This window comes from Populus alba, chromosome 9 (genome assembly GCF_005239225.2).
Source record: "Populus alba chromosome 9, ASM523922v2, whole genome shotgun sequence".
Classification (NCBI taxonomy): domain Eukaryota; kingdom Viridiplantae; phylum Streptophyta; class Magnoliopsida; order Malpighiales; family Salicaceae; genus Populus; species Populus alba.
In genome coordinates, this window is record NC_133292.1 from 8403137 (window position 1) to 8418865 (window position 15729).

At 36.2% G+C, this 15729-nt stretch overlaps 2 protein-coding genes and 1 non-coding gene across 8 annotated transcripts; 2 read left to right on the plus strand and 1 right to left on the minus strand.

The window, feature by feature from the left end:
• The first annotated feature begins 665 nt into the window (after nucleotides 1-665).
• LOC118059143 (G2/mitotic-specific cyclin C13-1) lies at nucleotides 666-4193 on the plus strand. Its single transcript, XM_035071983.2, has 8 exons — nucleotides 666-1153; nucleotides 1837-2069; nucleotides 2169-2244; nucleotides 2498-2574; nucleotides 2698-2731; nucleotides 2834-2983; nucleotides 3382-3516; nucleotides 3735-4193. The coding sequence occupies exons 1-8, from the start codon at nucleotides 758-760 to the stop codon at nucleotides 3834-3836; spliced, it is 1203 nt and encodes a 400-aa protein (XP_034927874.1). The 5' UTR covers nucleotides 666-757; the 3' UTR covers nucleotides 3837-4193.
• Nucleotides 4194-5347: 1154 nt separating this feature from the next.
• On the plus strand, nucleotides 5348-8517 carry LOC118059144 (TIP41-like protein). Of its 3 annotated transcripts, XM_035071985.2 has the most exons (8): nucleotides 5350-5577; nucleotides 5694-5879; nucleotides 6054-6144; nucleotides 6668-6781; nucleotides 6891-6950; nucleotides 7053-7094; nucleotides 7295-7423; nucleotides 8205-8517. In XM_035071985.2, the coding sequence occupies exons 1-8, from the start codon at nucleotides 5438-5440 to the stop codon at nucleotides 8313-8315; spliced, it is 873 nt and encodes a 290-aa protein (XP_034927876.1). In that variant the 5' UTR covers nucleotides 5350-5437; the 3' UTR covers nucleotides 8316-8517. The 3 variants fall into 3 exon arrangements, with proteins under 3 accessions (XP_034927878.1, XP_034927877.1, XP_034927876.1); XM_035071986.2 differs by lacking the exon at nucleotides 7053-7094 and having other exon boundaries at nucleotides 5349-5577; XM_035071987.2 differs by lacking the exons at nucleotides 7053-7094; nucleotides 7295-7423 and having other exon boundaries at nucleotides 5348-5577.
• A 1850-nt stretch (nucleotides 8518-10367) lies between these two features.
• Nucleotides 10368-14700, minus strand: LOC118059146 (uncharacterized). Of its 4 annotated transcripts, XR_012170740.1 has the most exons (3): nucleotides 13418-14695; nucleotides 13168-13250; nucleotides 10368-11770 (listed from the first exon to the last, which is right to left on the minus strand). It is a non-coding gene; the product is annotated as an uncharacterized protein (transcript). The 4 variants fall into 4 exon arrangements; XR_012170741.1 differs by having other exon boundaries at nucleotides 10368-13250; nucleotides 14036-14700; XR_012170739.1 differs by having other exon boundaries at nucleotides 10368-13250; nucleotides 13449-14700.
• Between the last annotated feature and the right edge of the window lie 1029 nt (nucleotides 14701-15729).

Consider the following 15729-nt stretch of genomic DNA (forward strand, 5'->3'; position numbering starts at 1 on the left):
CATTATTCTTTTGGTTATGAATATTCTGGCTCGACGCAAAGCTACAAGTCTACCCTACCCAACTTATGTTTCTTTATTTGTTCTTGAGATTTTTATTCTTAATTTTGTTATGCACATCACCCGCTCCGACATTTCTGAGCCTTTTGATTCTTATAAATAAAAGTCTGGCGGGGAAGTGTGTTTTATTAATAGCTCATGTGACATTAAAAATCTTTGATTCCTGGGTGAAGATAATTAGGACGGTGGAGTGTCATCGTTTTCAACCCGATTGACCTAATTAATAATGTTTTATGACTTCAAATCAAATCTCTACTGGCAAGCCCCAAAATTACGTACAATGGAAAAATAGCCCATATAGAAATTAGGTTTGATCTCGGATCCAAATGAAAGCTATAAGAAATCAATTTTATCCAGCTGTTTTTCTCCCTTTTCTTTCTTTATCTCGAGCGTTCTATAAATAAACCCATCCCGTGCTACCATCAGCCCAAAACTAAGAAGGTAGGTTTCTCAAGAGGCCCATATTCCTTTCACGAAAACGACACCGCTTGCTCTTCGATTGAAGAAGAAAATCTCCCGCCCAAAGAAAACACACGCAAAAAATAAATCTGTTAACTTAACTTAACGCGCTTCTAATAGAACAAGCTCGCCATTCTCCAATAATAAAAGTACATAAAACTAACTGCCTTGATCTTCTCTTCTCCTTCCTCCGTCTCTGTCTCTGACATTAAAGAGATAAAAGAGACTTTTCACAATAGACATGAGCGAGAATGAGAATCACGTGCAATCCACGCGCTCATCATCATCATCATCATCCAGGAAACGGGCCCCAAAGGCTCACCACCCTCTGCCACCCTCCAAGAAGAGGCGAGTCCCACTGGGTGAACTCACAAACTCTCTCCATATCACCACCAACAACTCGGATTGCAATATCAGCGAGTCTAAGTATGCGGCCAAAGAGGATGACTCGCCACCACCAAGTACTGCGTCAAGTCGGGACTCGGATTTCGAGACCACCCCGAAGAATGAATGTGAAGTGAAGGAGGGGAATCATAACGATTTAGAAAAGTTTCCGAGCACTGAGTCCATTCAAAAATCAGGGTTAAGGAGGTGTTCTTACACGTCCTCTATCTATCGATATCTTCACTCCTTGGAGGTATTAGTAATTAATTAATTAATAGCATGCTGTTCTTTTCTTAATTGATTTCTGGGTTTTGAATTTGGTGGTGTCGTTTTCCTTCATTTTAATGAGAAACCAATGAAACAAGAACTTTGGATTTAACCAGTAAGAGAAACAAGGGTTTTGCCTTTGATCAGGAGATTTTTTGTTGTTGTCCCCCGCCTCCCTCCCTCTCCATACAACATAAGTACTCCTACTGCTTGTTTGTGTTCATTTTGGTTTTGGGTTCGATGATTTTTACTGTTTTGACGGGTAAGATGATTGAAAACAAGAGGGAAAAAAAAGAAATTTTGGTCTCTTGCCTCTGGATTTGGAGGATGCGTTTCCTATTTTGCTGACATGTAAATTAGGTGTGTGTCAAGTTGGAGTTCTTTTTGCATAGATTTAGTAAATTTAGACTTACACCGATCAAATTATGAAGTTTCGCAACACTAATCAATTGTACCAGAGGGGATCACTGCTTTTTTACATAGGCTGGGTCCATGTGACAATTTTTTCACATGTTGGGTTTATGTAGTTTCTAATTTCGGTGATTTAGTTTGGATTTGTTCATTAGGTATCTGGGCTCTTTTTTGTTTTCTCACTAAATGAATTCAGTATCTTACTTTTATAACACAGTTGGAAACTACAAAATTAAAAAATAATGATTGGTTATTCAGATGGAGGGCAATAGAAGGTGCCTGTCAAATTACATGCGGGAGGTGCAGGATGATGTATCAGGCAATATGCGGGAAATTCTAGTGGATTGGTTAGTGGAAGTTGCAGAAGAATACAGACTTGTCTCAGACACCCTTTATCTCACTGTATCGTATATCGATAGGTTTCTATCTTCGCAGGCTTTGAGTAGGAACAATCTACAGCTTCTTGGTGTTTCTTGCATGCTTATTGCCTCGTAAAAAGACGACTCTCTATATTGTTGTTCTGTTTTCTGTTAGTTATTCATTGGTGTTCCACTTCTGTAATGCTAATTACTAATGCTTTGATGACGCAGGAAGTATGAAGAGATTAGTCCTCCACAAGTCGAGAGCTTTTGCCACATAACAGACAACACTTACACCAAGGATCAGGTGTGTCTCTCTGTAAGATTAAGGGAAATAAATTAAACTGAAATTGAACTTGTTAAGTAACTGAAACAAATTAAACTGAAATTGAATTTGTTAAGTAACTGAACTAGTTGTATTATGTATTCAATTTTTTCATGTTTTAAGAATTGCTTGATGCGAACTTCAATTATTTTATTTTTCATCAATTTTTGACAGCTAAACTCAGCACTTTGGTTTCATGTTTTTGGTTGAGTATTTAATTTGGGTAAATGTGCAGGTACTTGATATGGAGAAACAAGTACTTAAATCCTTGAACTATGAAATGGGTGCTCCTACAACAATAAATTTTCTCAGGCAAGTTTTTTAAAAAAAACTGGCAGTACGTTATTGCATTTAATGAATTCTTTTTCCTTGTCCCATTTATGATTCCTACCTGAAAGCCAGTCCTACTAACAACACATCATTTTGGATATGCAGAATCTTGCTGAAAGCTGCTCAAGAGAATTGCGAAGTAGGCTAACCTATTTATGCTGTATTCAGAATGTTTTTTGCTTGTTCTCCTTTTTCTTTCCCCTTCAACTAATTCTTACTCTGTAAAAAATGTTCTTTTCAGTCTTCTGATTTGCAATTCGAGCTCTTGAGTTGTTATCTGGCGGAGCTAAGTTTGTTAGAATATGGGTGCATGCGCTTCTTACCATCAATGATTGCTGCGTCAGCTGTTTTCCTTTCAAGTTTCACGATCCAGCCACAGATGCATCCTTGGGTAAAAAATATAATTTCCCTGGAATATTCAAGTTTCTGAATGTTTCATTATGCCTGAGAATTTTAATTGTAGACTTGAGTGAGCATTGCAATTCTCAGCTTTGGAGAGACATTGATATTTGGAAATATCCTTAATAGTGTAAAGAACACAGGCAGCCAATCATAAATTCGTTGGTTTGTGATTTTGTAATAGCATCTACAAACTCAGTATGAGAAAAGATTATGAATATTTAGAACTGGAAGTGGCTCAGGCTGATTGCAACAGGCAGAAGTGAATAATTTCCTGGATATTGAGAGATGGATGATAAAATCAGGAAATCTTGAATTTTAGTCCTACTTTAACATTGCTGCATCATTTGCAAATGTTTTCTTTCTAATTATGTTTGTGTGCCTCTTCAGAGTATGACATTGCAGCATCATTCAGGTTACAGACCATCTGACCTAAAGGAATGTGTTCTTGCTATTCATGACATTCAATTAAATAGAAAAGGAAGCTCTTCGCGAGCAGTGAGAGATAAATACACACAGAACAAGGTATTCCAGTTTACAGTATCTGCATTTGTTTCTGATCTCATGTGCTTACCTTCCAAAGAAACTGGTTTGAGAAATGGCTGTATGATTCATTGGATTCCTGCCATTTTTCTGTTGATTGCACAACTATGGCTTATAAAATTTAGGACACGGGGTTGCAGCTAATAAATATTAATATGGTGATATTCCTTCCTTCTCTTCTTCTGTTTTCCTGGGGACAGTTTAAGCATGTGGCAACTTTATCTCCTCCCTCAGAAGTTCCTGGGTGTTACTTTGCGGCCATCAATGAGCTATGCTCTGTGAGATTCTCAAGAATGCGTTGAAGTAGTGTTGTTTTCTTCCAGCAGATTTTACAGCATTATTTTCTTTCGATGTCCTTGCTCAATTGGATGGCGGTACCAGTCAACTTCTTGTTGATAGCTGGTGGTTCAAAATGGAGGTGCTTCTTCAAGACTTGGCATTATAATCTGGTAACGTTTAGCTTTGCATACCCTGGAGGTCAGCCATTAGTATGGCAGGCTTCTATGGTTGGAGTTCAAAGTAAATTCTGAATTTGCAAATAACACTGTACATCATGTTAGCTTTAGGAACATAATATGCCGTGCCTAATGTTTTTCGACTCCCAAACATTGAAAATCCCTATGGTTTTGATCCCAGGTAAAAGGTTACGTTTTCAGACTCTTCTAGTTTCTACCTCTCAAATTTTGCTCCCAAGTAAGAAGTCTTTTGATGCTAAAAATGAGTGTAGAAAATCGGGAAGAAAATACTTATGTTTCAATCTAAATGCTGTTCAGTTGAAGGAATCTTTGTAGAATTAATTATGGGCAACAAATAATAAAAATGGCTAGCCTTAGTATTGATGGATTCCATTTGATATGTAGAGTTCAATGATGATGACTTTTCTTTTAAAACTCTAATATGTTCAACTACTCAGGCATGTGTGTTTGTTCAAATTTTTATTTTATTTAATATTAAATTGATTTTGAATTTTTTTTTTATATAATTAAAATTTTAAAAATATTATGGAACCATTAAAATCCACAAGCCAAAGCCATGACTTTGATGATTTAATCTGAGTTGACTATAATTGATATAATATTTCATCGTCTTAATGTTATATATATATAAAAAATTTGATAGTCATTCAAACTGCCTTTAAATTTAAGCTTTTAACTTTGTTTTTCTTGTTATTTTTTATCATTTGATTTTTTTTTTATTTTTAAATTTGTTAAATTGACCAAATCATAATACGATAACTTTCAAATAATTTAATTAGAAACCAAAACTTGACAAGGAGGGGAGTCAAGTGTTTTATGATTGACTTCCTAGATTAATTTAATAATAATATCAAAATTTTTTCTATAACTTGGATAATTTTTTTTATGTCCAAAATTTTTTTAGTCTAACCCATGCACAAGAAGTAAATTATTTATAATTATTTCATTAGATATAATAAAAATTATATTTAATGATTTTAAAATTTTTATTTAAAATAGATGCCATGTCATATAGCAAGTAAAACCTAGTAAAAAAAATTTCAATAATCTTAGCACTATCGGAGTAAAATGCTTTTATTTTTCTTAGAATGCAAATTTTAAGAGATTAAATATCAATCAACTATTAAATGTTTTTGCTTATTTTCGGTACATTTACCATATCGCTTGTTGTTCCAACTTCGAAGTCAATTAACTATAGAATTAGGTTAAAAATGAGAATGAAAAGGAGTAACTATAAAAATTGCCCTTCTATTCTTCGAAGTCAATTACTAAATTGGATCTGCTTTTTCGGCCCAACCCGAACCCGTCAAATCTCGTACCCGGAATGCCTAATAAAATCACGATGCTCATAGTTAAGACCCGAAAAGGCCGGAGCGAAGCAGAAAAACTGCCACACCGACCGAATCCGTAATAAAAAATCCATCGCGATGGACGTGGAAGTCGATGACAAAGACCTAAAAGCCGCTGGCGCCGAGATTTTAACCGATGGCCGTCATGGACTCCGCATCCATGGCTGGGAAATCGTATCTTGCAACGGCGCCATCCTCAACTCCTCCTCTCTGATCACGTACTCTCCCTCTTTCTAAATTAGTTTCAAATTTGCACTCAATTGAAGTGTCTCATGCAAATCTGAGCGCAAATGGTTAATTTTAGAGTTTTTGATGGTTGATGCGACTGCTGCAGATGGGAAGACAAGCTAAAAACTTCTCATTTACCAGAGATGGTTTTTGGAGAAAGTTGTTTAGAACTTAAACATGCGACTAGTGGTACCAAAATTCATTTCAATGCGTTTGATGCCCTAACTGGCTGGAAACAAGAGGCTTTACCTCCGGTCGAAGTCCCTGCTGCTGCGCTATGGAAATTTAGAAGGTAATTTTAAGTATTTGTTTGGATTTAATTGCATCAATATATGGCATCCAGAAGCTCATTGTGTTAATAGACAGTTGAATTGTTTCAATTTTTGATATAGTAACGTGTACGAGCATGAGGCAAGAGAGATTGTTTTTAGCTTGTGCTAACACTTGGTGTGAATTCAACTTACAGCAAACCATTCCAGCAGGTGATATTGGATTATGATTATACATTCACGACGCCTTATTGTGGTAGTGAAACAATGGAATTGGATATAGAGAAGGTCTGTTCTGTTACTTAACAAACTTTTTGTTGTGTTTGTGGTTGGCAGAGAATAAAGGGAAGACTTGTTGCTATAGGATGTTTTGTGTTGGAGGTTAAAGTCATGTTCTAAGTAGGCGGACTTAATGGATTAATTCATGTCCTCCTTGTTGAGAATTTTACGTTAGCAGTTTCTATTTTAATGTTGGATTTTCTGTTTTTCTTTTCTTTGTTATTTCTGCTTTCTTCCTGCCATTTTTCCCCATCAAAACGTTAACAACTTTAAAAGAGGTCCTGATTAAAACTTTTTTTCTTTAGGTTATTTGGGTTTACTGTGAAGGCTAAGACATGACTTGGATTTCCTTAAAAAAATATATGTTAACCATGGCTGAGATTGACCATTGATGAATCAAAAACATAAGCTGGCTCAAATATAGTGTAATTAAGCTTTTGTTAAATATAAAAAAATTAACTGTTCTCTTTCTCATGTCATTTGGTTTTGTGTAAGAACACGTTGCAAATCATATCCTTGGTTTTGTGATCAGAAAGACAGCGGGGGAATTTTGGAGGCTAGCTGCAGCCCCTGTTGGGAAGACTGTGAAGAGCAAATTGATGTGGTTGCACTTGCATCAAAAGAGCCTATTCTTTTCTATGATGAGGTTGACTCCTTGTGTAAAACTAAGAGCATAAATTCATAAAATTTGAAATTCATTCTCTTCCTGGTATTTATGGGTTTGTCATGATTAAATAATCTGTTTAATTCCACAGGTAGTCTTGTATGAAGATGAACTGGCTGATAATGGGGTGTCGCTTTTAACTGTAAAAGTGGTAAATACTGAAACTTTTACTAGTTGTTCTAAGTACTGATATGATATGCTGCCTGATAATCAGTTTCCAAAGAATTGATTATCTCCTCTTTGAGTTTTGTAGAGAGTCATGCCAAGTTGCTGGTTTCTTCTTTTGCAATTCTGGGTGCGTTAATCATCATTATTTTTTACTCAATTTGCACATCCACTTCAGTAAAACAGCTCCATTTTCTTTGTACATGTGTGCATGTATCAATGCTAGGTATAAAGAAGCTGTAAACATTTTCCTTTTCCTGAAAAGGGACATTTTTTCTTCACTTTTATATTGTTTCACTAAATTTCTCTTTTCCACCGCCTCTGCTACAGCTTAGAGTTGATGGAGTGCTAATGAGATTAAGGGACACTCGTATGCATTGTGCTTTTAGTGAAAGTGCAAATCCTATTGTTCTTCGAGAAAGCTGCTGGAGAGAAGCCACCTTTGAAGCTCTGGCTGCTGTAACCTCTTTCTCTCCCTCTCCCTCTCCCTCTCCCTAGCTATCTACCCACCCACCCACGATAAAGAGCACATGTATGGCTAGATGTGTGTGTGTGTGGTGGGTGTTTATTACCTTTTTTTTCCAGGTCTCTACACTTTCAGAAGCTGTAAAGATAGTTTCTTTTTTGAGTGTTATCATAGGAATGATCATCAGGTTATTTCTAAAAAATAGCAGTAGTGCAAACAGCTTTCAAAATTGTGTCTAAAAGAGGAGTGAGGAGTGAGGAGCAAAAAGAAAAGCTAATCCGGATAGAAAGACAGAAGTACAGAATTTTTCCTAGAGGATGAACAGAATACGCAGTCCAGCATGTCCTGGGAAAGTTTAGGCATAGGACGTGCTGCTGTTTAAAATAAATGTTTCTGTCATTTACACATCTTTGAATCTGCTAATTTCTGCACTTTGTCCTATTAGTATGACTGCAGAAGTTCTCAAATAAGTTGGTTCTATGTGGAAGTGTGTGGTCTGGTACATGTTTCATTGCATTGATATAAATGTCACAGTATTATCACTGTAAATTCATGATGTTTTAATATGCATCCACTTAGGCTGTTTAAATTGGGCAATATTGATTTTTTATGTCGTCCTGATCTCGAATGGGTATCTATTTTTATTCTCTTTCTCTGTAGGCAATTAATGCTTTTCTTAGATATATTTCTAATTGTAGTACAGTCTACTTGTGTAACATTGCAACAAGTGTTCTCCAATTTTCATGCATCACTTTCTGTAATGTTATTTTGCAGAAAGGATATCCTACAGATTCTGCTTCATATAGTGATCCAAGCATCATCAGCCAAAGGCTTCCTGTCATCGTACACAAGACTCAAAAGCTTAAGGTCCACTGTAATTTCTGAGGCTGTAAATTGTCTTTGTGCATGAAGATTTGAATTGCTTACAATGTTGAGGCCATATAGAAATCAAGCCGTTTCACGTGGATTGTGGATTGTATTTGCTTATTAAATTGGTAAACTATTTTATGATTTTATTTGTGGAAAGAGAAAAAGGAAACGATATTCACTGGATGAACAAAGATATTCTGTTTTCATGTTTGTGTAATTGTTTCTACATCGGATGATAATGGGATGCAGAAACTAATAGGAAAACATGCACATGACATTGTAACTAGGACAAACTGAGATACATAAGCACTAGTAGAGCATATGAGCTATGCTTAGAGTGTAGAAAGGAAGCACAATGAGAAGGAAAGAAAAGCTTTTGGAGTGCTGTATCAACCGAAATACATTACCACAGTTAAGAAAATGAAGAAGTGTAAGAAGTGCTCGGATGACAAGGGAATAGGAAAGCAAAGAGTTCACAGAACTTTTTGCAAGGGATAAAGAAACCTACCCATCATCAATGATTGATAATAATCTCCTGATTGACATTTTCATTTGGTGTTTCCTGACCATGTTCATGGAGACATCAAGTTAGTTGGGACTTTGAGGATTGACAGTGTCTAATGATTTACACCTATAAAGCAATGGGTGGTTTTGGAGAAACACGCACATGAGCGAGTATAATTAACTGAGCATGTTGGGAACTTGGGATGGGATGCAAACAAAACAATCCAGATCATAAGAAGGGTTTTTAGAGATTGTGTTAGTGGTTCAAAGTATTTTTTGTTTAGAAATATATTAAAATAATATATTTTTAGATTGTTTTTATATATTAAAAAAAATTGAGGGAAACGTTTCCACTTAAAGTTACATATAATATCGGAGAAATTGAAGATAAGGGCCATAAAGGACATGGACCGAGGCAGGAATAATAGAAGATTTACCCTATTATATCAAAAAAAATTTCAACAAGGAGATGATTAATCAATTCGGAGACAGTCTTAGGTAGTTTCTCCCTTTGCTTATTTGGTAGTCAACTTCCACGGACAAGGGTATTGTGATTGCCAAAAGAGAGATTGATCACAAAAACTCAGTTGCTTCGTGATTTGCCGTGGTTAAGCCCTTTTAAATTAAATGACAAATTCCATTATACAGATGATAAGGCAGGCCAAGGGCGGCAGTAATATCGACGGAGATTAGGATCATCTTGGACGAATGGAAGAAGAAATGGTAGGAATTTTCATAACTGAAGCAAATCAAATCCATTTTCAGATAAATAAGATAAAAAAACAAAACTAGTGGATAGGAAAGCCCCGGAGATTATATGGAAAATGGCGAAGCTGGGGCTATAAATAGGAAGATGAGGAGATAATGGGCAAAGGATATGCATGATATTAGGTTGATTTCAAGACTTTAATAAATCTAGTGACGTATTGAAAGAATTCAAGATTTTAGCATAGAAATCTTCTGACTTTTATTGGTTCTTTGCTAAAGGAAAAGATGCAAAAACAAAAGAGGAAAGGAAGGCACATGGAAGTCGTCCCAGGGAGCTTTTGAGACGCCCGACAAGACCTTCGAAGCCGGTACCATAAGGAAAATTCGCATGGCTTTCTTCGGGACATTAACAACAAAAACATCAGCCAAGCCTCAATCCCAAAGTTGTTGGGGTCAGCCATATGGATCCTTTTGGGCTTATTGAGCGATTTTTGGACATATAAGCAAAAAACAAGGGCCATGTTAAAATGTAAAATGCCACATGGAGAGCCATATCGGGAACAGAGAGAGCTAACACATGATCTCAAATGGTGTTAATTGTTTTCCTTCCCTTCTTGGCACTGTCTGGTTTGTGTTAGGGTGTTCCAACAAATATTTACAAGTCATATCTGCAAAAGAATAATTACCTGTGGTGTAAAATGGATAATTATTGCATCAATAATAAATTAATAATTGCCCAAAAAACTTTGAATTGAATAAAAAAAAGGTCCAATGATGTCAAACAGCATAATCATTACGTGAAAGAGAGAATAATTACTGAAGGCGTAAAATGGTATAATTATTGCAAAAAAAAAAAAAAAAAAAACATTATTATCACTCTAAAAAGAAATGTACAATGGCTTGAAAATGGAGGTTGATAAGGATCTAAAGAACCCCTATATGTTAGGTGCCATATAAATATGGTTCCGGGCATTTATTTTTTCCAGAAACTGAACTAAAGAGGGGGATGGGGATTTCTGTTTCTTGGACATGACGAGCATACATGGTAGGGCATTTTCCATGTTTCTTCTAGTTTGACCAAGCAGAATTGGTATGATTTTTAACATTTCAAAGGGTTGGTTACCCACCTGTATTAGTTTCTGTATTAGATGGCACTTCAAAAACAGTTCCATGTGAAGAAAATTGGGAACCACAGCAGGGGGGTTGATTAGAGTCGGAGGTTCAAGTCAAGCTTGAGCGACTCCGATGATGTCTCTGGTAGCTGTGGATCCAAGCGAAAACTGCCCGGCCATGTCAAATCCGTTGTATCATCAAGTGCGAAGGGCATCCATGACATAACAAATCCTGGATTGGCTTCATTAAATCTCCCTCCAATAGGAGTTCCATCTCTGGTTGGCTTGTGCACAAGGGCATGGGGCCTGACCCCTAGTGATCTAGCCATTGGAGAATTGACAGGCAAGCCCATCATTGTCATCATCCTCTGGGAGTGGTATCTTCTGGCCGCACCCCTCTCTCTCTTGTGGGCGTTCTGATGACCCCCAAGTGCCTGTGAACTGAAGAACTTCCTTCTACAGAAGTTGCATGAGAACACCTTGCTAGAAGTAGGTCTTGATTGCGAGTCATAATCTCCTGCTGTTGAGGGTGAATTTCCACCTAGTCTCAGATTCAGCCACTCTCCTGGATTGTTATCATTACAACCTTCATTGCTGTTGTGGTTGCCCACTATTTCATTTTGGTGCTTGCTGGTTTTTATCTCGATCGCTTCTTCCTGGAAGATCATATCTTCAGAATCTGAACTTCTAGGAAGTGTATGGAGGGAAGATGAGCAGGGAAGGGATGGAATGATTGCGGCAGGATCGAAGGGTTAGATCGAAGCAGGAGAGGGGAAACAAATGGAGATAGATTTAACAATTTTGGAAATGAAGTTAAATTGGACGTTTTTTTTTTTTAATTTATTTGGTCTCAATACAGCAACCCCACTAGCCCAATGCTCGGTGTTTCACGGGACAATGCTTATGTCATCTTTACATGTTGCCCTTGTCAAGCTTAGGATTCCCCACTTCCATCCATCTTCTTTATCTTTTCCCTCCTCAAATCAAGCCAACTTTACATGGTTCTCTTTTGGATCAAGTAGAGAAACTTAAGGTTGACAATGGACATTAATCCCATCCGTGGTCAAGATCATAATCTCATGGTAAATCGATTCTGCCTCCAGTGCTCCTCATCCTCTCGTAAACAAATAAAACTGCTTCACTTTCCTGTCTTCGGTATAAATGCTCTTAGATGCTTTATATATATATATAGATGATGGATGTATGGGTAGATCTACCCATCCTTGTAGATAAATGTGAGAGCATGCACAAGTGTGCACTCATCGAGTGATTTTGATCACGGTTGGATTGCTTTGATGATAGCAAGCAAGCCATCCATCCACTCAGATAGGATCACACCGGCATATGATTCTTATTCACAAAACTTTCTGTTTCATTTTTTTTTGCCTGTACATTTCTTCTCCAGTGTATCTGGGCTAAGCACTATAATGGTGGGCACAGTTCGAAACAGGCACATTTGTAGTGTTCAGTACTCTGTCATGTAATTTGGTATGTTATGTGATGAAGACATTGAAAAGATGCATTTCCTATTCGGAGAGGAGAGTGATTGATAAGCTTCAAACCTCAATGGAAATATTAAATTCAATGGTGGTAGGGTTCCTTTGTTTTCTAATTGCCTTCTGATTTAATGTTGGTGGGGATGAATGGTGATGGCCCCAAGGAATTGCCAATAATGGTGATGAAAGCAAGAATATAATAGAGGGTTCTCTTGCCATTTTAACATTGTTTTCCTTTAGACAAGAGTAAATATGCGGGGGTTTTCAATATCGTCTGGGAACGGTGGCAAAATTTTGAATTTTTTTTGGTTTATTTTTTATATATTTTAAAATTATTTTGATATATTGATTTTAAAAAATTAAAAAATATTATTTTTAATATATTTTTAAATAAAAAATAATTTAAAAATAATTACCATTACAATAACAAAATTTAATTTTAAAGTTTCATGGCATACTTAATAAAAAAAAATAAAAACATTTAGCAGCCATTGTTTATGTGCAAACAGAGGAGTGCTGGTGGTTTGTACTTGTTGGGCCAATTCTTAGTTAGGATGAATAATTATTTATTTAGACTTGTGAACATTTAAATAGACAAATTAGATAGTGATAGATCTACATTATAAATACAAAAGCTAATCCAAAAAATAAAGTTATTACCAACAAAGTAAAATAAAACTCTAAATATTTGTTAAGATTGTGATGGAGTACTCTAACAAAATGAAGCATGATTGGTATGAGTAACGATCACAATATCTGCGCATTTTCTGCATTGAAGCTTTGAAAGCTAGCGATCCCGTGTTTTATTGATAGAATTTGTATAGAAAATAACAAAGCATAAGAAAACTTGAAGAAAACAATTTATTCTTTTCTTGTGATATAAAAGTAAAAATAAATAAATAAAAAAGGGATTGAATATAAGAACATGCTGTTTTTTAGCCATGTTTTGGGAAGTAATTGGAACGCATATTAAAGGTAATGAGAAATTAAAATGGAAGTTGCCTTGATTAAGCAATAAAACAACATGGTAAATGGGAGGGACATTACCTTCAAATCTGAGGAGCCTAGCATGTGTGGCTTCTTCGCTAGTGGAGGTGAAAGGCAATGTGCTGCAAGTCATTGACTATCATCTGCATAAAAAAAAAGGAGGTATACAATAACTAAACAATCTAAAAGAACTTTCCAAATTCATTACAACATACATGCAACCCAATTATCAAACCAACAACCAAGCTCTTAAAAGAATAAAGAATACAAATTGGAATTAAGCAAAGCTAAAGACACCGGAAATTAATACATGGATAACAAACTTGGTAAGCACAAAAAACCTTGCTAACCAAAGCACAACAACAATAACCATGATGATAAATTGCCACCACATAAAAAGCTCAAGATCCTCAATAAACAACTGCAAAACAAACACAATAAAAAAAACATCAGCAACCCTTGACAATCAAAGAATAAAACATATCAACCTAATCAAGACACGGGGGAAGTTCTTAAAGTGTCCCAAGAAACTAAGCAAACATTTTGAAAGCAACTATATACACCCATGTACCTCTCTAAAAAAGAGATGAAAGCAACGATGTAAAAAAAAAAAAAAGTACAATAAAAGGATGAATATCTCATTCAAGCCTAGTCTCAAATCCTATGAAAACCCTTTGAATTCAGCAATTCAAAAAGAAATTAGAAAACAAATGAAACCAGAATAAAGAAAAAAAAAACTTATCTCATAGTAACCAAACTGAAAAAGCTAATTGATAAGGCACATAAACTTTAACAAATTTCTCTCTGAATCAAACATATATCTAATCCTAGAGTACCGGAACAATACTCTCACAACCATCACCAAGCAACTAGGTACATTATAAATAAGGTGTGCATTTAATGTAAGCAGATCTCTAGAAAGCCTCACATCACGCGAGAAAATCACAGAGAAATAGATTCCCAGTGCGAGAAATACTGCTCCAATCTATAATGTTCCAACTCAAAGGCCAAAGGACTTTAGTGAGGCCTTTTTTTTTTGTTGGTAATTTTCAATTCTTTTGTTACATCATACAAGGCATTTGGAGCTTAGATGCCATGAAGGATATTTCATTGCCCTCTCTCTCTCTCTCTCTCTCTCTCTCTGCTGATAAGCGTGGCATGCATGAGAGAGGCTAGAGACCTGTAGGAATAAATTAAGGATAAGAATTTGTGCCGTTGACATTTAGAATGTCTCGGCTTTAGATTGAGGAGCTTTAGATTGAGGAGAGTTATGAGTTGTTTCCCAAACTTCTTGGATTGGGAGCATTTGAAAAGAGGAGTTTTTTTTTTTTTTTTTGTCTATGGAGCTAGCGACTTGATTTTTTCTTGTAGCATATATCATGGTGCTGAATACTGTATTAATCCCTTCATACATGATTACATATTCGATTAAGATCACGAGGATGTAGACTTGAAAAGTCGGGGAAGAAATTTTGAAGTTAGGCTTTTAGTTTGATGTTTAACGTACTGCTCTAGTCAACTTTCTATCATTCTCAGTCGGTGTTATCTCCGACTCGATCCTAAGGAATGCTCAAACTTCTCAATTTTTTCATTTTTTTTATTCCTCATACAATTCAATTTGTATATTACAAGGGATGATACTTTTGGAGTCTTTTTAACTCTCTTTTCTTGTGAATTTTTATCCAGTCTTTCAGGTTTAATTCTCATTCGATGTTGTCATGTCAGTGGTAAGAAGGGTGTGGGACTTTGCTAGCTTCGTCTGCATGCGCGCCTCACCTGTGATATGCTGCCTCGCTCGATATTGAGGTCAAAGTTGTGGCCAAAAACAACTATAGGGTGGTAGGAAATAGTGGGTTTCACAGTTGCCCGTGGACCCTCGAAATCCAGTTTGATATGGAAGCACTGTATTATTTCGTATTTTCTTCCTCGAGATCAAATTTGTGGGATATAATTAAGCAGCATGCCAGCATCATTTGGTGACACATCCATCACATTGGCTAATTGGAAAGCAACTGGAAATGGTTGAAAGGGACTACAACAATATGTCTGGTCATAAGAAGATTGATACAAAATGGTTTCAATCAATGTACCGCTGTAGTGCTTCGAAAAAATGGAATAAGAATAATGATGATGCAAAGTGGCCTGTCCATCTCTTGTGGATTGAATTAGGTTTTTCGAAATTTGGCTCCACGTTGGTTTCTCTTGTGCCAAAAACTAAACTCGATCGGAGGTGTAAAAAGATGAGACACAAGAATCTCCCAAGTTAAAAGTTCTGCCTGCCTACTTTTTTGTGTCTCATCCGAAAGATTGTGATACAAGTTCTTTTCATTTCATGTACTGTCGGTGAAAAAAGACAGCACTTTCTTTATGTAATTGGGATAATGATATGAGTCATCACTATACATGGGCCAGAAGCAAGGCTTCCACTTGTAACATAAAATGCCAAGCACTTGATGTTCATTTGTGACTTGCCTTTTCCTGGGATCAGTTCTCCACAAATAGTCGTGCACAATATGGACTTTTAACAAGTTGCATGTGGCCCCGAATGCTTCCTTTTAACGAATATCGACTCAACTACTTTCATCTAGCCAATGGTCTGCTGCAGAATTGCGCAAGCTTCCT